The sequence below is a fragment of the Hesperophylax consimilis genome, chromosome 10, assembly GCF_061612785.1.
Source record: "Hesperophylax consimilis isolate HC1 chromosome 10, BYU_Hcon_1.0, whole genome shotgun sequence".
Taxonomy (NCBI): domain Eukaryota; kingdom Metazoa; phylum Arthropoda; class Insecta; order Trichoptera; family Limnephilidae; genus Hesperophylax; species Hesperophylax consimilis.
Window position 1 is genome coordinate 2,817,697 of NC_142845.1, and position 22,938 is coordinate 2,840,634.

General features: G+C 36.9%; 1 protein-coding gene across 2 annotated transcripts in view; it reads left to right on the forward strand.

Moving 5' to 3' along the window:
- Positions 1-22,938, forward strand: part of retm (real-time) — a 52,124-nt gene that overhangs the window by 19,595 nt on the left and 9,591 nt on the right. Inside the window, exons 3-9 of one of the 2 annotated variants that reach the window (XM_089636429.1) lie at positions 5,879-6,010; positions 7,513-7,642; positions 8,435-8,659; positions 9,989-10,294; positions 13,247-13,335; positions 13,409-13,667; positions 22,663-22,784. In XM_089636429.1, coding sequence (XP_089492555.1) covers positions 5,879-6,010; positions 7,513-7,642; positions 8,435-8,659; positions 9,989-10,294; positions 13,247-13,335; positions 13,409-13,667; positions 22,663-22,784 — 1,263 coding nt within the window. The remainder of the gene's footprint in view (positions 1-5,878; positions 6,011-7,512; positions 7,643-8,434; positions 8,660-9,988; positions 10,295-13,246; positions 13,336-13,408; positions 13,668-22,662; positions 22,785-22,938) is intronic. The other variant, XM_089636430.1, reaches the window with a different exon arrangement.

A 22,938-nucleotide genomic window follows, 5' to 3' on the forward strand; every position in this document is an offset into this window, starting at 1 on the left:
TTATGGTATTTTGAACCATATAAAATGCTCCTGGCGTACTAAAATAAATTTTATTCGCTTTGCAGGGAAATAATGTCTCGCAATATTATTCTAGCTTGTCGTTTCGTCACTTGCGAATATTGATATTTTATCTGTGAAAAGCGTGTCTCGAATTCCCTGTTGAGTGACATAATTTTTCATTTTCAAAAGCCCTTGTATTTATTTACAGGAAAGCCTCATATGACTTATTTTTTATTGTGAAAAACGCTCGTTTAGCTGGAAAATATAATAAAACTCTAGAATATTTTTGTATTTCTTCATTATATTTTATTTTCTTAAAGAAGACAGAGAAAAACAACATTTCTCTGAATATAAGTACCTATCTTGGGGAAACTATAATATATATATATACTAGTGAATCCCGACTTTTCTACCATCACTACTGTATATCACGATGTTACTATTAAAAACCTACATTACATGGACTTTAATTCGACTTCATTATCTAATTACGGTGCAGAGATATTGCGTTAAGTATTCCTCGGGCGTCCCCAAATTCTTCTATTATTTAAACATCTCTAAACACTCTTGGCACTAAATTAACTAATTAACCTTTCAACAAACATTGAAATTTTCAGCGATATCGGTCGACTACTTATCAAGTTTAGCGAGCACAAACATACGCATGCAGAATTTTTATATATTAAGATTAGAAACCATTTGGAATTTAACTCAATCATTTGGAATGCATTTTATAACATAAGGCGTTGTCTCAGACCGCTTCCTGTGTAGGGAAGTTCAAATTTGTTGTTTTATGTATTTTTGGATGATAAATCTGGAAAAAATCTCCACCTAACGGGTCCAAAACTATTCTATATTTCAAGCTTAAACCAACCATACACATTCACAAAATTTCATTGAAATGGATCGCATGGTGAGCTGCTCAGAATTTTTAACTGGCACGCTGAGGGTTAAGTGCAAAATTTTCAGCTTATAATTACGATAGTAGGAGTTTTTCAAATATTGGTCGGATATTTGTAACTCGGGAATGTTTGTATTTTTAAATAAACTCTAAAGATAGATGACTTTTCAACCATCAACTTTTGGTGGCAATCATGTACACAAACGCTGACATATACGCATTTCTCTGAAATAGTTAATTTTTTAAAATAATCACTTTTCTGATAAAGAAATTTCAATAAAACTCGACATTTAGGTTAATTAGTTAATTATTTTAATTCGTCTGAATGACCGAAGGTTATACACACTTTTTGCAAGATAAGCAATTGTCATAAAATTTAAACAGTTGAACGTAATTTTTTTGTATGTCTCTATAAAAACTCGCAAGAAGTGAGTTCTGTCAACATTAAATTTGTACAGTTTTATTTGGTAAAAATTTATAGATCGACGATATAATATGAGGCTTGCAAAATAATTTCCATCATGTGCCATGAAGCTTTAAAATTTCCATTTTTTAATTATAAGAATAAGATTGAAAAATTTACACAATATAATAAATGGAAATCTTTATATTGTAGAAGTTGTTTACGACCTCTGTGGTCGAGGGGTAAAGCCTTCGACTAGTAATCTGGAGTACGCGGTTTCAAATCCCGGTACTTGTGTGCAAATAAATTTTATTTGATTCATTTGTGTTATTTCACAATTTATTAATTTAAAATAATGTATGGAATATTTGCGAGACGTTCCAGAGTGGAAGATAAAACTATCATTTAGAATTGAGTTGCGTGAAATGGCTTTGGCCGTGTTTGGTGACCAGATCTGAATAGCCAGATACTTCCCCACCTCCCTCTTCCCCATCTCCTTCCCCTCCCCACTGCCTTTAGCCTCGCAACATACTCCAATTGGGTAAGCCATAGTCTCACTGGCTCCAGACGGCTGGGAGCAATTGGGACTCTTGTGTTGTATTCACATTTAAAAAAAAGAATGCAAGAGGTTTACGTTAAAGGTGTAGGTAAATGCTGTACGAATTAATTAGTTTTGTATTCCAGTATTTGATAACATGATTGGAAATAGATATATTTATAAAATGATTAACATACCTCCCCACACAATAATATGAGTTTATAATATATTATTAAATAAAACAGAAAATTAGATGCAATTTATATAAATGCTACTGGTTGTTGATGATAATCGTTGTAAATTATTGAAATACCACTGTAAACATGGAAATACAAAACAGATTGTTGTATAAATAATAGAAAAATGCAGTTATTATCACAATTGACTCGAGGACAGATGAAGAACTAGTATAGTGGACTTGTATCAATCAATAAATTACAATATTAGCCATTCTATAATGAACATTTGAAACAGAAAAATCACAAAAAGATAGGGTCGCACTCAGGAATTGAACCCTTGGAATTGGACCTTAGTCTTGCCGGGACGCTGCTCTACCACTGAGCTAATCCGGTCATACTTAACCATATCATACTTTAACTAAGAACTACCATTATAATATATATGATTATATACTACACATTTTCTTAACACATATTTTTATTGGCTGCTATCTTTATGTATGATCGCAATATTCTTCCAGCGCTAAGCAGTGCCCCAGCAAGACTAAGTGCCTGGGTTCAATTCTTAGAAGCGATAATAGAATCGCTAATATCGTCTATTACAATTTGAGGTTTTATTCACTAACCGCTTTAGTGCGGCTGGCTACATTTGCAGACCAGTGAAATAATGACTACTTTGAGGTGCACTGCAGTGTGCAGTGTAAAGCTAAAGCTAAGTTTTAAATGTTTTGGATGTATTTCGTTACTGTCAATGAAAATTCCAAACCAAAAAAGTTGACATTGTAGAAGTGTGTCTATTATTTCTATTAATATTTTCAATATTATATTTGGATTTTATAAATTTACTAAATTGCATCCGTCTCATAATGGTTAAGTTATTCCAAAAATAAAAATACCGCTTTTTATGTGAATACCGCACAAAAGTCAGTGGGACTATGAAATCTAAAAACTATGTATATTGGTAGCGGGGAGATGAAGAGGAAGGTTGGGAAGAACATGGCCATTTAGATCTGGTCACCAAACATGGCTAAATCCATTTCAAGCAATGTTTCGATTCTGAATTGCGATCTTTCACCAGGGCGATACTGAGAGTATCTACCACTTGAACTGAGTTTCAATAAGGAATTTTATGCTATTACATATTTAATACAATGATTTGAGGAGATATGGCTTCTACTTCATTTTAAATTAAAATATATTAAATAGGTATTCTTTCTTTTTAGAGAATGATTGAGGTATAAAAAATATTTCACCAACTCCATTGTAAAACTGAATGGAAAATTTTTAATTTGCGTTTTTGCACACTTTCATTTGTTCCTAAAACATGAAATTCCTCATTTCGACACTTGCCTTACGTAAAGTGCCCACTTTCGTAAGTGTCAGTTACCTTTCCACAGCCAAATTTCAAACAACAACAATATCATTTGACTGTATGCATAGTATTGATTATTTCTGAATAACTTGTGAGAAACAATGTACATAATTTTTATTTTTTAAATTTTATTAATTTTTACATTATTTTATGACCGATTAATTATTACAAGATTGTAACATTTTAGAAGATTCATTAAAAATATACATTGATAACTATCCGAGTGATGCAATAGTAATTTATTTATTTACTAATGGACCAAGTCCAATTAACACATTATATATTATTATATATTACACAAAGTTAATACAACAGAAATGTTGCAAAAAAGATGCTATGACAAAAATAGGGAACAAAAACAAAAGAGATAATGTCAAGTCACAGGATCAAGGTTTTGAGTTCACAACTAAAGTCATATCAATACAAGATATTACTTGCATAATGACTGACAAAAATCATTTAGGCTTACACCAAAAAATTCAAGGTCCTGATTTAAGTTGACAAGTCTGGTCATTCTGGACATTGGTGAAAGGTATCCATAATTTGTAGACTGTTGATTGAGGAATAGCAAATCATTATTTCTCAGTCTACGGGAAGGGATATTGAAAGGGATGAGTTGCAACAAAGTAATCCACAGTTGTCAGTAGTAGCCTGCGGTCTGCCGGCTGTAATGGACATATCATGGGTTTTATGCATTTCTGATATTTTTTCCTTTTTGCAGCGCTAATAATTATTATTCTACTTATGCCCATGTTTCCATATTTAATATGTTTCCATGTTTATATATTTAACCTGCTGAAGGCCGGAGCATAAAACAGAAAAAATATTAGTGGAACCTAAAGTTTTATTAGCCCAAACAATGCTGATTTTGTTTTGTTATATTTTTCAAAGCATTAAGGTCAAAATCGCATCACAAATTATTCTAAAAAGGATCATGTTAGAATGCTCGCATGTTTTCCAGAGACCCATCGGCATTCCACTGGTTAATTTTAATAAAATTATTTACTTAACATTTGGAATACTGGATCAGTAAATCCTCAGATATCCTCTAACACTGGCCAAAATTCCCTTGGATGAGTTTTTCTCAAATATCGGAATAAAAACTGTTATTTTATTTTTTTGTGATTGTTTTCTGTTTACCAGATAATGTATCTTATTATTGATATGTGAGTCGTGTAGAATCAAACGCAGAACTATCCAAAAAATTACCAAAATAAACTAAATATGCCATATTAATATTTAGGTCATAATGTGCGTAAAAATGTTAAATTTGTTATCTAAATCGTGTCTCTGTTGTATTAAAAATGATTTGATAATCATGTTCGGCATCAAAGTTAGAACCCTCCACGAATTTAGAATCAAATGCAGAACTTTTAGATTACCATCCATTCTGTATAGTTCTGCCTTTGATTTTAAACGACTCTTATATAAAATCAAATGCAGAACTTTTAGATTTCAATCCATTCTGTATAGTTCTGTCTTTGATTCTAAACGACTCTTATATAAAATCAAATGCAGAACTTTTAGATTTCCATCCATTCTGTATAGTTCTGCCTTTGATTCTAAACAACTCATATGTAAAATCGAATGCAGTACTGTTAGATTTCCATCGATTTTGAATAGTTCTGCCTTTGATTCTAAACCACTTGTATATTTCGTGTTTATGTTGTATGATGTTTACCCAGAAGCTTACATTATCTAAAAAAAAAAAATACTCATTTTATATGAACATAAACACTGGTTTTATTATTTCTACGTAAACCTGAATAAATACCCTACACGAAAAAATAAGTGAAAGGCGTTTTCAAAGAAATGAAGACTTTGATACTCTTTTGAAATCTTCTAGTTAAGCAAATTTAGTTGCAAACATCAGTTAAAATTTAATTATGACAGTCATAGATAATTTATTACGTGAACTGCCCGAGGGGCTAGATGCCTGAAATTCTGGTATATATGCAAGCGATTCTGATATATTTTTTCATACACTTTCTCACGGAATAGAGGTTTAAATAGCATCTCAAAACGGGAAAATTCCAATGTCACCATTGCACAATCTGTTTGTCAGCGGTAAAATTTTTTTGTAACTGGTGCACGATCGGTGTTCCAGAGGTTAAGTGATAAATTAATTTGTATCCAACTTAAAAATTACCATATACCCCATGTACTGAATACCAACGGAGCTTGAGAGATTTTCTAACACTGTAAGGGAAGGATTAACAATGGATAACGCACATGTGTGATTTGGAAAATCAAACCCACTGCTAGGCTGTCACATATGTGTGTGACTGGCATCCAGAATTCAAATTAAAAATTTGCAGAATGTGTAGGTAATGACCTAAGAAATGTCTTTATCCAGAACTGCGAAGAAGAATGAAAAATTAAAATGTCAAAATTGAACCACTCAACGTTTGTGAACGAGTTAATCTGTTTTATTTATTTTTATTTTTAATAAAGTTATTGAATGTAGATTCGTTTGTTTTACCAGATGATTGGAGTGGACACAGTTTTCTTCATCCAGAAGAATCATCTGGACAGGAAGAACAAGTCTTTGTACATCGAGGCCACCAACGAGAGCTTCAGCAGCAGGGTGCAGGTCATCGAGAAGTGCAGATATTTTGTGAGTCTTGCTTATTAAGAAGTATGGATATAATTACTGAGCAAAGCAAAGTCCTGTTTTAACTCAACTGTTTGGCATTTCGTCTGTCTGTAAATTTGTTTGTGCATTCCGTTTTAAGATGGTTGGCATTTTAATAATTCAGAAAATATTCTTTTTAACCTGCTATATCCACTTTATTTATTCATTTATTTTTTGTTGCAATGCTCAAGATCACATATTATGTAGATTAGAGACATATTTATATGTCAGAGTAATGTCACTGATTTAAGTACATATTTCTGAATTTATAAAAACTTTTTGTCATTTTTTTTTGAGGTGTGTTAATAATCATAATATCCTCATCCGACGTGTTTCAACCTTCTTTACATAAGTATGCTAATTATCATCTTGTCGCTGCGTTTTTAATAGAACCATGACCGATTACCGAACGTCTCGTGTGCATTATATGCTAATTGATAATTATGCTCATTTGTGATCTTGTTTGCCAAGTGGCGTGACTAACAATGATTTTTCTCTAACTCTGCTAGTGACCAAATTATGAATATTTTTCAAATATCAATTCATCTGCTTTATTAACCATGGTCTTTGAAACATAAAAATAATATATGTTTATAAAAAAAAATTATTTCTCGGTATATATGTGGAAAAAAAGTGTTGTGTGAAAAAGTGTGTTCTGAAATACGGGCTGTTGAACATTTCATTTGACTGTAGCGAGCATATACACATTGAAAGTCAGAAATCATTTTCATTAGTGATTGGACAAAACTGCAATATATTTTTCAGCCAATTGGCACTATTGGGCTTCTCAGAAAAAGTTCAAATAATGACAAATATTCCAAGCGCCGACCACATAATTCATCAGCTTTAAATTGACTTGACTTGACCGTTGCATGGAAAAAGAACGAGCACGTGCTACCGGCCATTACTCTAGGCCTTGTAGTGCCATCTATGGATGAGATTTTAAAACGATTTTTGGCGTGAACATGACGCATTTGGTTGGTTCCATGATATTTCATCAAAATGACAATTAAACACTCCTTTAAAAGTGATGACAAAAAAAACTAGGTTAAATAGTTACTTACGTAACCTATTTAACCTAGTTTTTGTTTCTTCACTTTTCATGACTTTATTTCACTTTTTGTAGGTGTGTTGAACTGTCATTTTGATGGATGGATCAGAGGTCACCGATGCATATATGGTGCATTATTTTAATGGATTTGCACAAAAACAATGTTATTTCAATAATGCTGTTTTTTCTGCTTTTGGGTTCAATTCATGTATGGTGCAGAAATAGATATTCATTATTACATAATGTCATTTGCCAAATTTGACATACAAAATTAGTGAAATTATTTCCCCAATTCGTGGGATTATTTAGGCCAACTTGAATGGCTTCCCAATTCTAAATTTAAATATAGTATTTAGTACAGTTAAATTTGCTGGGCGGATATTATTATTTTATAATGCCATTATGTATCTGTATATAATTGTTGTCATTTCAGGTTCACCCCGAGAATGCGGAATGGACGTGCTTTGAGCAGACTGTCACTCTGGACGTGAAGAACTTCTATGGATTCGAGAATGCCATTGAGAAAATAGCCATGAAGCAATACTCGGCCAATATTTCTAAAGGTTTGCCGTGTCTTTCTTTCGACAAGTATTTTTCTATTTCATTTTTATTTCTTCTGGGCTTGAGCCCCACAATACTTGATAAATCTACTTGGTTCTGTGCAATGGAGGGCAGTCCGTCTGATTGACAATCCGTTGTTACAAACCGATTGCCACCTCTAATGCACAGGCGCAACGTGTTCTGTTCTAGAGGTATTTTAATGACGCATGCTCTAAGGAGCTAACAGCATTGATCTTCGGTGCACATGTGTTAAACTCGACGGACACGAGCGGAACACCCGTTTACAGTCGAAGCTGGCTTCATAAGAATGGGTCGTTTCTTCGATTCGTTTTTTGTGTAAGTCAGCTCGTATGTGGAACAAACTACCGGCATCTGTTTTTTCTCCTTCATATAATCCGGGCCTCTTAACAAATATCTTCTTACAGCCCCTACCTTAAACCGACTCATAACGCTGCCCAACCGGGTGGTGACATAGTTCCCCTGTCTTTACACTGTGCATACAGGGTATTGTTTATATGTGAGATGTCACATATAAACAAAATAATGTGTGTGATTAAATGATTAAAATGGTAAACTCATATCATGTCAAGAGTTGGAATAACAGAAAAGTGTTTACGAAACGATTTACGAATGTGAATGAAATATGAGGTGAGTGCCATAACAGAGTTGTGGTGTTCCAGCCTTTCTGCATACCCCTGCGAGGAATAGAATAGTGTTTAAATTAAATTAATTTAAATAAATAAAACCACTGTTGGACAGCTTATAAAATTGATCTTTAATATTTTCTCGTTCAGGTAAAGAAATTATTGAGTACTTCATCGAGGAGATTCGTGGCGAGGGCATACTGACAGTAGAGCCCTGGAAGGAGGGGAACGAAGAGGTTAACTTGTTAGTGCGGGGGCTCATCTGCGCGGGGCAGGACCATGTGGTGCAGATCTACAGCCCGGAAGTGGCTGCCACCTCTGCGCCCCCAGATCGCAGCCGCAACTCTTCGCTCAAGGGACACAAGCCTAAGCAAGGTAAGTTTGTTGTTGTTGTTTACACACTGACAGCCTTAATAATAATAATAATAATATTGGACAATTTTTATAGCGCCGCTTTTGCGAGTTATCACCTCAGGGGCGCTTTACAGTTGATGCAAGTATTACAAAAAATATAAATATTACCAAAATAAAGTGAAGTTAAGTAAAGTAAAATGAACAGGAACAGGTGACATGAAGATAGAAGATGGAGACTCTGCAGCAAGAATCCTAGGTGATGAAGAAACTGGACCAGCTGCTGCAGCGAGAGAGTCCACCAACAGTGCCAACACGAGGTTCGTCATCCATCCAGGTATGTGTTTGTTGCTAATAAAGCGCTGACACCATATCCTCACATAGATACCAGACCTTGGCAGCACCGCTGTGACGTTCAACAAGGATAGAAGATGGAGACTCTACAGCAAGAATCCTAGGTGCCTTACTAATAAACGTAATGTAAATTTTATACATTTGATAAACAACCGTGTATGTAAAAACCTTACTAATATACTAAAATTGACTAAACTGATAATTTCGGAATATTTACGAAGCATTTTAAATGTGCTATATATTTCTTTTTTGTAAGTTGTTATTTATTTTATTTATTAATCTCAAATAATTGTAGAAACGATTTGTACTATGAAACCAAAGGTTCTGAATTTATGAAAATTATGAATCTTTGTGAAATTATTTTTAATTATTTTTATATGAAACTACAAAAAAGTGAGGTGAATCTAATGTTAATAATATGTTGTCTAATAGTGTGTGTGTGTGTTTTTTTTTCATTATCATTTATTTTAGTCCAGTAAAAATATAAGGCGAGCCATTTTTTTTAATGTTTTTATATTTACATTCAAAATTTTAATATTTCAAAATTATATGTTTATTTCTAATAATAAAATTAGAAAACGTATTTCATCACTTTTCAAAAACAGTTTTTAGTTTTCGGAAACATTCAGAAATATTCCATTCATTAGGATTTTATTGCAAAGCAGAAATACTCGACCTTCTGACAGAAAATACAAGAGGCCTGAGGGGTTGAAGACCAAAAGCTTACCAAGCAATGGTGAGAGCTATATTAATGATCCATCTGTTATCATCCACTTGTTACCTTCTATGACTTATTGTAGGCCTCCATTTATCTTTTCTGATTTATTCTAGGTCACATTGGAGACCTCTTCTTGTCTATCTTTTATCTACCAGTTGTTATCACCATTAAATTTCATTGTCAAACTATCCAAACAGTTTTATTCAAATTACTTATCAGTAGGTTGATAATACATAGTTGTTGTTTCTTCTCTCATAATTTATCATGCTTATTTCTTGCAGAAGACTTCCAGCTGGACTCGGAGTATATCCGGCGCCATCTGGGCGAGTTGACCCCCATGCAGCAGTCGCGCCTCGTCCAGCTGCGTCAGTGCGTGGCCGACCTGCAGAAGGGCAAGCTGCCCAGCGACGCCACGCTGCTGCGCTTCCTGCGCGCCCGCGACTTCCACGTGGAGCGCGCGCGTCTCATGCTGTCGCAGTCGCTGCTGTGGCGCAAGCGGCACCAAGTGGGCCGCATCCTGGCTGACTATCGCATGCCGCAGGTGGTGCAGGATTACTTCCCGGGCGGGTGGCACCACAGTGACAAAGGTGACACCTCTACTCTTCTTTACCCACCATTGCTTTATGTTTGGTTTATCCGTTGCTGCATAAACAAGCCTCCTTCTTAACTTCTTGTCTTTCTTGTGATTACTCTTTTTAAATTTATTTCCACTTAATAATAATAAAAATAATCATGGAGTTTTAACTCTGGTTTCAAAATAAGCACTTCAGCACATTTTAGTGAATACCGATGGATTTTAACTGAATTCGATAGAATTAAAAAAAAAATCTGTTGATTTTCACAAATTCACAAGTTTCGGTAGATTTTCTACGAATATCGGGAGATTTTTGCTAAAGTCGGTAGATCTACCAAAATTTCGGTAGGAATGGCATCACTGCTAACACGAGTAAACAATACAAACAGTTGCAATACACTGATTTGAATTGATTGTGAAAACAAATTTCTAGTGCTTTTCAAACAATAATTCAAAACCCCCATCGAGAGTCCTAGAACATCTAGAATATCTAATAATAAGATACTTCTAATTTCACAAAATATAATATAGATGATATAAATTTACGAGAACAATATATTTTATTGTATGAATACCAAAATTCAAAACATACAAAGCTGAAAATTTCATTTTCGGCTAAAAAAAATCTTCGATTGGGCCGCAGATTGGGCATGCCTGATGTAGACAGTAACACTCTTTTACAAAGATGACGAGTGTATTGGACAGCGGGAAGCAATTTTCAGTCTGTTGTAATGTTAAAATCTCTGACCTTGAGACGAGTTCATTTCGTTGGCTTAATTCGTAGAATGCCTATTTATATATAGATAACTACTATTTGTCAAATTTGATAGGAGGTACAAAAATCACACAGGGAAAAAAATTAAAGACACTTGTTTATTTTAATTTATATTCAGAATAAAGCATATTTTTCTGTATTTGTTTTTGATCATTAAACATTTGTAATTTAATGCTTTCTGTTTTAAAACAGAGTTAGGAAGTTTACTTAATTCTGCAAAATGGTGCCATGGACATTTTACTAATTTGTGTTTTAAAAGAAAGTGTTTTTTTTTAGGAATCGGAGTTTTACTATTCGAAGCCGGACTAATTTTAGCACCAATTGGCATTAAAATCTTCTTTTTTATTACGATTTAAGCCGATAATATGCTATATCAACTGAAGAACTAGCGGTCTACCTTACCGACTAGTTACTTAATATGTACTGTTATCTGTCACTGTTGTTGTTGACACCCCGTATCTGACACCAATACATCACACATCTGACAACACTGTGTCGGGGGTGTCTTTTAAATAAATATTATTATTAGTGAAGTGAAGAACAGTCGACAAGCCAACTACAGTCAATAGCATAAATAAACCACTCACTAGATCGATATATCTTCGGGCTTTTTGTATGAAACAAATTGGTTCTAAAAAACCATAGATATGCCAACAGTAAAATTCTCGTACGGAGCCTACTCATTATTCTATACACCAATGAAAAATTCTGAAAGTCTATTCTGTAGACTTTCAGAGTTTTTCATTGGTGGATATAGTTAGGCAATCATATGACGTCACAATGTTTTGGTTTGTATCGGAGTTATACCCCCTGGTCAATAGAAATAATATCAATAATTTATTACTATAAACAAATTGTCACAACAAAACGTCTAGTACTATTCTGCAAATGCAGATTGTTGCAAATGTGGCGAGTGAGTGGAGAAGAAAACAATCCTTTTTAATTTATATGATGGCAAGCAGCTATAAAGAAGAAAACGAAGTTCAAAAAGTGGCGAGACTCCTTGAGAAAGTTTTTTTATCCGAAGATGGAAACTAAACCGTAGAAGAATTTATTGGGGCACTATGAAATCTGAGTCAAACTTGTGAGTTTGGGAATCTTTAATAAAAGACGTACTTACGTATATGTAACCTTAACCGAAATCTATATTACCTGAAGGAAAGACTTCAAGAACCGTCTTGAAACTTGGAAAAGAGAATTAGTTTATGGAAATCGATTGTTTGTCGAGGAAATACACAAGAAAGATTGAGGAGAATAATATACAACAGTCACAATGTAACAGGTTTTATTAGATAGTAATAATATAGCCTGCGTCATTCAAAACCACATGTACAATCTCAACCAGCAGTTGTAACATGTATGGATAACCAACATCGGGAATTGCTACGATAATGAAATAAAAGAGAAAAGAAGTTCAATATTACATTTAATTCAATATCGCATAGAGCTAGAGATCTCTCTTACAACAAAATTAGATTAAACTCAGGGGTGAACGGCAATACGAAGTATTGAACGCACGGATGGAATTTATAATGGTAGCAAAAGTTATGAAGTGTGACATTGTGTATAGACATTAAATATCTAACCTGTTAAACGAGAATAGGGCGCCATGCAACACTTAGGAAAGGGTTGCAAAATTTTGAAGAGGAACAACCCGATGACCAGCGAATTAATTTATCTAGCTGATTGCGTCATCGCGTCACCCGGAAGTCTGTCAACTGGAGCGCTCGCTCGTATCTTCTCTGTAGACGCGTCCACCCCGGCTGGCTGCCCGTTTGGTACTGACGGTCTCCCGAGCTCCCTTCTAGAACGGCCCATAGAGCACACGTCACATAGATAACTCAGAGGTCTTGTCAGATGTTTGACAATTAGTGGCAGGGCAAAAGTGAACTGCTACAACCAGAGGCATCTAGGCACAGTGACGGAAACTGAAATCTTAAATACATATTACACCCTTCTTGTTTGTTTCCTTCTGGTTTTCGGTTTAGTAGGGTGTTGCATTTATAATATTTTTCCTCTGCGGTGCGGCCTGCCAATTCACATTTTTCAAGCCATATATTTATTGTATGTTTAAGTACATTTACATCTAACAAAATTTCTCCAAAGCACAATGACAACAACATCGAGGGAGCCAATTGTGTTACTGAAATTGTGTAAACTCTCTTAAATGAAGGCTAATATTTATTTCAGAGGGACGGCCACTGTACGTACTGCGCCTGGGACAGATGGATGTCAAGGGACTACTGAAGTCCATCGGAGAGGATGGATTACTGAAACTGGTGAGTACATACTTAAGCGTATTTAACAATGAGTTGGTAAGCAGTGAATGATTGGTATTTGATGTGATTTCAGACCCTGCACATCTGTGAGGAGGGGCTATCCCGCATGGAGGAGCGCACCGCCGCGCTGGGCCGCGCCGTGTGGAGCTGGTGCCTGCTGGTGGACCTAGAGGGGCTGACCATGCGCCACCTGTGGAGGCCTGGCATCCGCGCCCTGCTGCGCATCATCACCATCGTTGAGGCCAACTACCCCGAGACCATGGGCCGCGTGCTCATCATTCGCGCGCCCCGTGTCTTCCCCATACTGTGGACCATTGTCTCCACGTTCATAGGTACAGTACTACACTGACACTAGGCCATTCACAAAAACAGTAGTAAATCTTTTTAATGTGAAACTGCTCCCAAACCCTCTGGAGCCAGTGAGACTATGGCTTCCCGAATTGGGTTATGTTGTGTGGGTTATGTTGTGAGCCTGAAGGTAGCGGGGAAGGGAAGAGGAAGGTGGGGAAGTACCTGGCTATTCAGATCTGGTCACCAAACACGGCCAAAGCCATTTCAAGCAACATTTCAATTCTGGATGATGGTCTTACACCAGGGGGATACTGAGAGTATCTTTCACTCTGGAGCGTGCTGTATGCTATGTATTATTTCAAATATTATATTGTATACAGCACATTCATATTAATAATATAGAGTATACTTTTCAAATAGGTGAAAGTATACTATTTATTATTTTAAATGGGTAATTTGTGACATATCACAAATTAATCTAATAAGATTTACTTGCGCACGCCAGAATTTGTACACGTGACCTCCTGCTTGCTAGTTGAGAGCCTTACCCCTCGACCAAGGAGGCCTTCATAGTAGTAGTGATAACTACAGTACTCTTTCACTAATTCGCCACCCCCAAAACCGGGCAAGTGTCCAAGGGGTGCATACATACAAAACATGCTAAAAATGAAAATAGGCATTTCATAAAATCAAATAATGACCACTATCGATCTTTTGTAAAATTTCAATTAATTGTTTAATGTTAAGGTGTCTTGTTTGTGTATCCGCTTGCGCAGGTGACTGGTAAAATAGTCAGCTCTAGCAAGCTAAACGGCGGTAAAGTAACTGAGTTTGTAAGAGTAAGATAACGCAACCCATCGGTGTACAAAGTTTGGCGCTCGAGTCTACGCACGCGACCTGGACGGTCCCTGCGTTCGTCTCCAGGACTTCTGCTGTCGGTTGTAAGGTTAGCTGCTTTTCTTGAAGTCCTTCGTTTCTTTGCGCAGGGATACGCACACAGAGAGATGGATGAATATGAGATTGTTGTTTTCTTCTTCTTCGATGGCGCTACAGCCCATATCGAGCTTTGGCCTCCTGCAACAGTCGCCTCCAACTCCTCCTGTCCTCAGCGGCTGACTTCCAGTTTGTCACCTGGAGAAACTGTGCTGCATCCCCTCTTACCTCATCTTCCCACCTCAGTCTGGGTCTTCCCACTTTTCTCTTTCCACCTGGGTGACCAGTCAGAATTCTTTTTGGGACGCGTGTATCCGGCATTCTCTGTACATGCCCGGCCCATCTCAGCCTGAGGAGTCTCATGTGTGCAGAGATGCTAGGGGCCTTATATATATCGTACAATTCTATATTGTGCCGGATACGCCACTGTTCGCCCTCTTTCACGGGTCCACATATTCTTCTCAGCACCTTTCTTTCAAAAGTATCCAGCATTTCAGCCATCTTTACCGTCAGTGTCAGCGCCTCACATCCATATGCCAATACAGTTCTTACAATGGTCTTATATATGGTTATTTTGGTTTTTCTGAGGACACTACGTGACTTAAACACTGGCAGCAAAGAGAAGTATGTTTTGTTGGCTGCTGTGATTCTCCTTCTGATTTCTGCTGGATCCTCATTGTTCTCTGTCAGGCTGGAGCCCAGGTAGGTGAATTGATCGACCACTTCATATGAGTAGTTGTCTTTAAATAGTGCACTACTTCTTCTTCTGTGTGAGGGGTTCCTGCTCTGTACCATCATTTTTGTTTTGTCACCATTAACTCGCAGTCCTACTTCCCGCGCCGCTGTTTCTAAAGGGTCGAAGACCTCCTTAATGGCTGAAATTGATCTTCCGACAATGTTGATGTCATCCGCATATCCGACAACTTGACTGCTCTTGAAACAAATATTGGAGCCAGTGTCTATTAGTGTTTTTCGTATTACATGTTCGAGCACAATGTTGAAGAGAGTGGGAGCCAGACTGTCCCCCTGTTTAAGTCCCTGTGATACTGTAAATTCTTCCGACAATTCTCCGTCTATTTTGACCTGACATCTTGAGTCTGACATTGTGGCTTTTATGAGCCTAACCAATTTAGGTGGAATCTGGAATTGTAGTAGTATGTCATATAGACACTCCCGATCTATGCTATCATATGCTTGCTTGAAATCAATGAATAGTTGGTGTATGTCTATGTCAAATTCCCAGCACTTTGCCAAGATCTGTCTGACGGTGAACAGTTGGTCTGTTGTGGATCTACCGGTGCGGAAGCCTGCCTGATACTCTCCCAGTAGGTTTTCTGCATATTTATCAATTCTTTGTTTCAGTATCATGGTGTAGATTTTATATGCTGTGCATAGAAGTGATATTCCTCTATGATTTTCGCATTTTAATTTGTCACCTTTCTTGTGAATTGGGCATATTATGCTTATTTGCCATTCCTCTGGGATTTTTTCCAGTGTCCATATTTTAGTTATTAAATTGAGTAGCAGATTTCTCAGATGCTCATTTCCATATTTGAACAACTCTGCCGGGAGGTTGTCTTTCCCAGGTGATTTGTTGTTTTTAAGTTTCTTTAGTGCAGCATTTATTTCTTGCATTGTTGGTGGATTCGCTGATTCTTCATTACTTGATTCAGTGGGGATGTTGATAGGGTGACTTCTCAGGTCGCTATTAGGGTTGAGAAGTTTATAGAAGTAGTTTTTCCACACTGTTTTTATTCGTTCCTTATCTGATATAATTGATCCATCAGCGTCTTTGCATAGTGTTGTATTCGGTTTGAAACCCTTCTTGAAGAAGTTTACTCCCCTATATGCTTCTCTAGGATTATTATTGACAAAGTCCTGTTCCATTTTTAGCAGTATATCATTCAAGAATTTTCTTTTCTTTCCCCGTATCAGCTTATTCGTTTCTTTTCTCGCTTGTTCGTACGCCTGTCTTTTGTTTCTTGTTGACGTTTCCAAGTACTTCTTTCTGAGTATATTCTTTTCAGCTATCTTTCTTTCACACTCTTCATCAAACCACGGGTTCCTGGGCTGTCTGGGCATGTTTCCGACACTTGATTCCACTGCTCTTACAATTGCTTCTTTTATATCATTCCAATCTTTTTCGAGTGATTCTTGGGAGTTCTGCTCAGTGATCTGATCTGGTAGGCTATTTACAAGGGCGTTGTGATACTGCTCTTTGCCTTCTGGTGTTTTTAGAGCTTCCGTATTGATTTTTGGAAAAGTTGGTGATTTTCGTGTCCTGTTGTTTGCAATTCGGCTCCTATAGGTGGCCACCACCATGTAGTGGTCTGAATCACAGTTGGCACCCCTATACGTCCTTACGTTTGTGATGCTCGTTGCCCCCCTTCTTTCTATCAGGACATGATCAATTTGGTTATGGTGTCTACCATCTGGCGACGTCCAGGTCCGTTTGTGTATGTCTTTTCTTGGGAATTGAGTCGAGGCCACTATTAGGTTTCTTGATTCTGCGAAATCAATCACTCGGGTTCCGTTATTATTAGCGTGCTTGTGTAGACTGTTCATTCCTGTAATGTGTTGGAGCAGAGGATCCTGTCCTATCTTGGCGTTAAAGTCCCCAATTACCATCTTAATGTCGTTCGATGGTAATGTGTCGTAGACCTGTTCGAGTTTCTGATAGTATGTATCTTTCATTATGTCCTCTTTATCTTCCGTTTCAGCATGTACGTTGATCAATGTTACATTGAAAAATTTCGTTTTTATGCGTAAGCTGCACATTCTTTCATTAATGGGTTTAAAGTCTAATATGCATTTTCCCATTTTCCGGTCCACTATGAAGGCCACTCCGAATTTATGATGTCTTTCATTTCCACTATGCAGTATCGTATGCGTTCTTGTGTCAAATGGCTCAGATCCTATCCATCTGGTTTCTTGCACCGCCATTATGTCAATTTTATATTTCGCCATCTCCCTAGTGATCTCTCCTAGGGCTCCACTTCTATACAGCGTCCTTGCGTTCCAGGTAGCTATTTTCAAGTCCTTATTTCGTTTGCCGGGTCTTTTCCTAAGTTCAGTTGTTGTCCGAGGCTCTGTGTTAGGATTCGTAATAGCGTTGCTTTTACAGGGAGAGGTTATTAGCCTCTCGCCCAACCCCCTACCAGGAGGGCCAGGGTTTTTCTGAAGGGGTTTCCATCCCTTAGCTGGGGGGTTCCGGTTTTATGGCGCCGGAGATTCGCCATTCATCCTCTCCTATCTGCTATGGCTGATGGTATTGCCGTTGGCCACATTGCCCAGGGCTCGCGGGGCTTAAGAGACCACTCGTGGACGCTAGGAGTAGGACTATTGGTAGTGTTGCTGATGGAATGCAACAGTGGCGTTACACGGTATTTGATGAGTGACACATTTTTCCCAGCAAAAAATGCGTCTCCGTGACCCTACCAAACTTTGAGCCCCCACTTTGTTGTTTTAATGGATTGATTTATTGCGTTTTAATTCAGATGAATTGCAATGATATCGAGTTGTTAACTCAGAGGCTTTAAGGTGTCCAATGAAGCTAATTTTGTCAATGTTAAGAATACAATATGACAGTGATTTGCATATTTTAACCAATCCCGTTGTTTTGACATAAAACCCATAGACAAAACATACAATAAATAGAAAAGATGAAAGGAAAGGTGACACACAGATGCGAATTTAATGTAAAGGATTTTACATATCGAGATAAGAACAAATGAAGTTAATTTTAAAATGATAAATAAGAAAACATGAAGTGAAATATTAAATCAGACAACACAACACTCAACACGGCCAACTACTAAATAATAATGAATTTTACACACAAATACCGGCGAATTGTAGAACTTGATTTTGTGCACTCAACTAGTCAAAATAACAGTGGATTATAATAGTTGTCAGATTTTCGAGCGGCAGATTACTGGGAGAGTACTATTCTTGATTAATATAAAATCAATACTTTTTTTAAAAGTTTTCAAAGAGGTAAATGGCTGCCATGCGTAGTAATAAAAGAATTACTCTTTGTGAACAAATATACTTTTGAAGTTGAGATCTGTTGAGAAAGGTTGCTGACATTTTTGCTAAATATACAGAAAATAGGGACGCGGATAGTATCCACTTTTAATTGAAAAATCACTGCATATCATATATGTTAGATAAGAATGAGAAATCATTATTTCAGTTTCCGAAAATGGAAAATAATGCTTTTTAGTAGCTATTAAAAAAAAAACAGATAGTTAACAAACAAATTATTTTTTTAGGCTATTTATGTTTTAATTAAACCCAAACTGACTTTGGTTTAACCACTCAGAACATTAGAACGTCAAAAGACGTAAATATGATAATAGCGGTCAAGACATTAGAACGTCTTTTCACGTAAACGCGCGAGATTTTACAAACATCGATTTATTTCCATCACTAGTATACGGATTGCCATGATTTAAAAAACAGAGTATCGATAATGAATAACGCTACGCGTCTGTATTCAGGAATATCTATGGAATGTAGAGGTGCATTATCTAAGGTTCGTTCATAATTTATTGCGTTTCTAAATAATTTATTAAAAATATTTTAGTTTGGACGGTTAATATTTTGAGGTGACTAATAGTTTTTAATTATATTTCTTCAATATATAAAGTGTTATTTCTTTATGATACTCAGAAAAAAGTACATTTTTCACAGCTTTGAAATAATGGTCAGCGATTTTTACATTTTTGACGTTTTCAGAAAATGTATATTTAGAAACGCAAATATTTACGTATAACAAAACAATACGATAGTGAATTTAATAATCTTTCCAAAACATTTTTTAGAATGAGGCTACGTTTCCCAAAACGTGAGTTATGAAGCTTTTAACAAAACTCGTGAATAACACAAAAATTTTCACGTTTTGACTGTTCGCAAAGGAACACAAAGTAAATAAAAGTCTTTGTCTGAGAGGTTAAATAAGACGAGTAAAAAAACTATCCTTGAAACTTAGACATCAATAACAATTTCAATTAGGGAGGCGGTTTCGAGTACTGCCTCCCCGGGAACCATTTATTGGATAACCAACACTTCTGCTATAGGTCAACGCAAGTGGTTCGCTACGTTTGGTGACTTAGCAGGGGTGCCCGGGTTCATCGTGTAAGGATTGTTCAGCTGCGTGGTGTGCCAGATCGGGAGAGGCTGGTTTGGGGAGACCCTTTGACCTCTTCAACTGGTCTCTCTTTACCGATGAACGATGGCCTTGCACTGCAGCGGAGGGATAGATTCATAAGTCTGTCACTCCTAGACACATTGATCCCTAGATTCCTACCTTTTTCCTTCCCAGAACTCGCTCTCCTTCCTTTCCTTAAAAAGACCCTCCACACAGCATCCCTAAAGATGACATACGCCCTGAGGGAAATTATTTTCCTCGGGGCCAGTGGGGTTAATGTAAAAAAAAAAAAAATTGCCACCAAGTAAAAATCAGTTTCAATTTTAGCGAAATAACTATTAACACATTGTATTCGGGCGCTTCAAACAATAGACTCTAGCCCAAGGCTGCCCAACCCCAGGCCCGCGGGGCACAATGTGGCCCGCGAACGAATTATAAGTGGCCCGCGTGAACCATTTTCAAAAAATCCGCCAATCCGCCAATTTGAAAAAGTGTCGCGGGCCCGCGGTAAAACAAACAATGCAGCTTGCGCGCGGTCACCAGTGTTGCCAACGAAGGCGATTTATCGCTATTTAGGCTACTCAGAACGAGAATCAGCAACGAAAAAATCTAACCTGTTGAACTTACTTGTTAAACAAAAATACACCGGTTTTTGATATAATATTTTTTGCGTGTCCGAAATGGAATCCTGTAGCTGAATCCTGTGGGGAATCACATATGATGTTTTTGGGTGTGCGCGGAATATTTTCTCAGCGAAGTTCTGTAACAACCCCCCCCCCATGGATTTCAAATATTTTGTGGGGAGCACTCATTTTTTTGTGGGGAATTATGTTTTATAGAAATTCTATTGCTTTCCTAAACTTGACACAATTTCTAAACCAAATAATATTTTCAATTGAAATTTTCAAAGAAGAATTTGATCATAAAAAATAAATTATAATTGCTTTGATTACATCATAATTTAATTATGATTTAAGATTTTCACGGCCAAAAGTATTTTTGTTATTTGTTTTTGGGGTGTTATGCCGTGTTGCGCTAACTCCTTCTTTAGCCAACGTTTCGGACAGCATTGCAGTGTCCATCATCAGGGCAGATGTGTTATATGATGATGCCCTGATGATGGACACTGCAATGCTGTCCGAAACGTTGGCTAAAGAAGGAGTTAGCGCAACACGGCATAACACCCCAAAAACAAATAACAAAAATACATCATAATTTCACCACATTTCAAAGCTGAATATAAAAACCTGATATTAATTCAGTAAATAGCATTCAATATTCAATATTTGAAAATTCCAAGTAAAAGATAACATGTTTATTCATATCATATAGTTATATAATAAATAATAATATATATTTGCCGTGCCCGCAATTTTACAATCGCTGGATGTGTGAAATCTGATTGCGTAAATCTAACAGTGTCGCCTAAGGTCGAAGACGCACACTCAATAACTTATATGTTTAATTGCTTCTTGTCAAAAAGAGTCTTTTGCGGTTGCCTCGCCTAATTGAAGAGCCCATTCCACTTATGAATCATAGTATTTCACGCTGATAACAAACCCATATAATGCCGTTTCCCGCCAAAAACGGCATTTGCCGTGTCCCGCAGTTGACCGACAGTCCGCGAAAAACGGCAAAAGCCGTGTCCCGACGACAATGTGTTAACAGCATTATTTTCCATTTCCAGAAACTGAAATACTTCTCATTATTATCTTACTGCTACAAAATATTTTAAAATCAAAATGTGCATATTAAGCGTGTTCCTATTTTCTGTATACTTGTAAAGGTACTAGTGTCGGCTACTAAAAAAGTTGCGTTGTACAACAATGCTGTAATATTGTAAATACAAATGCACATTGGTCATGCTACCACTTTTTTTGTCACTACATCCTATAATAATATGTAAACTATATTTAATTATTCAAATATATTTTTATACAAGCTTAGAAATCAATTTCATTATAGATATAATCAATTTCATTATATTCTCTTTTCCATCTTTTTTTTTTTATATTAACTCCACACAGGAGGCCCTGAAGAAAATAATTTCCCTCAGGGCCTATGTCATCTTTGGGGATGCTGTGTGGAGGGTCTTTTTGTGGAGAGGAAGGAGTGAACATGGGTCTTGAAGAGTCCCATGTTGTAGGAGGGAGGAAACACAGAGGCCGGCAGTTCGTTCCACAGCCGAGCTGTTGAACTTAAGAACGAATCGTAGAAGCGACCCGTTCTCATGTGACAAATGTCAACTGTGTACAAATGTTGGGCGCGCGTTTGGCGTGTATCCCGACTACGCACCGGTGCCGAAGGGATCAATGACGCTAGTTCCTCAGAGCATCTTCCATTGTAATACCGATAGAACAAGGACAGCATACCTACCTGACGCCTGTGCTCTAAAGATTGCAGTCCGTTTGTTAAGATTGGGGAATCTATCAAACGGACAGCCCGTTTTTGCACAGAGTCAAGGGTTTTTTTCAGGTATTTAGGGACTCCGGACCAGAGATGGCTGCCAAATTCGACAGTAGGGCGCACTTGCGATTTGTACAGGGTCAGCAGTTGTGTATTATTAAAGTATCTGCGGGCCCTGTACAGTACGCCCAGCTTCTGAGAGGCCAACTTTACTCTGGCTTCGATGGAGCCCCCGTACCTGAGCTGGTCACTTATAGTTATACCAAGCATATCAATGGAACGCCTGTTCGGAAGATTGCTTCCGTTGAAGGAGACTAGATTTTCATTTGATTGATCTGTTTGATCTGATTGATCTGTTGTAAAATATCTTTTACCATGCACAGTTTGGTTAGTAATGAATCCTAATGATCAAAATTTAGCCATAACTAAACACTGAATTGGTACACTGCTGTGGATTGAACTTGAATTATATGCGTCAGGATATTGGGTAAAGGAATATTATATAATATTATGGTATGTGTACAACTTCTACGCTTTTGTTTCAGACGAGAATACTCGCAGCAAATTCCTATTCTACGGAGGCAAGGACTATCTGCAGAGTCCTGGAGGGCTAGTGGACTATATCCCACATGAATTTGTTCCTGATTTCCTCGGGGGCCCTTGCGAGGTACAATATATGCCATTATTATATTATATAAAATATTATGTATCTTGTATAATATAATAATCCTGGGAATCTACATGTTTACCATCTCCATTCCATAAATCTGGGAATTGAAAAGTTTGGCATCTGTATACCTTCTGTGATAATGTGTATAAAC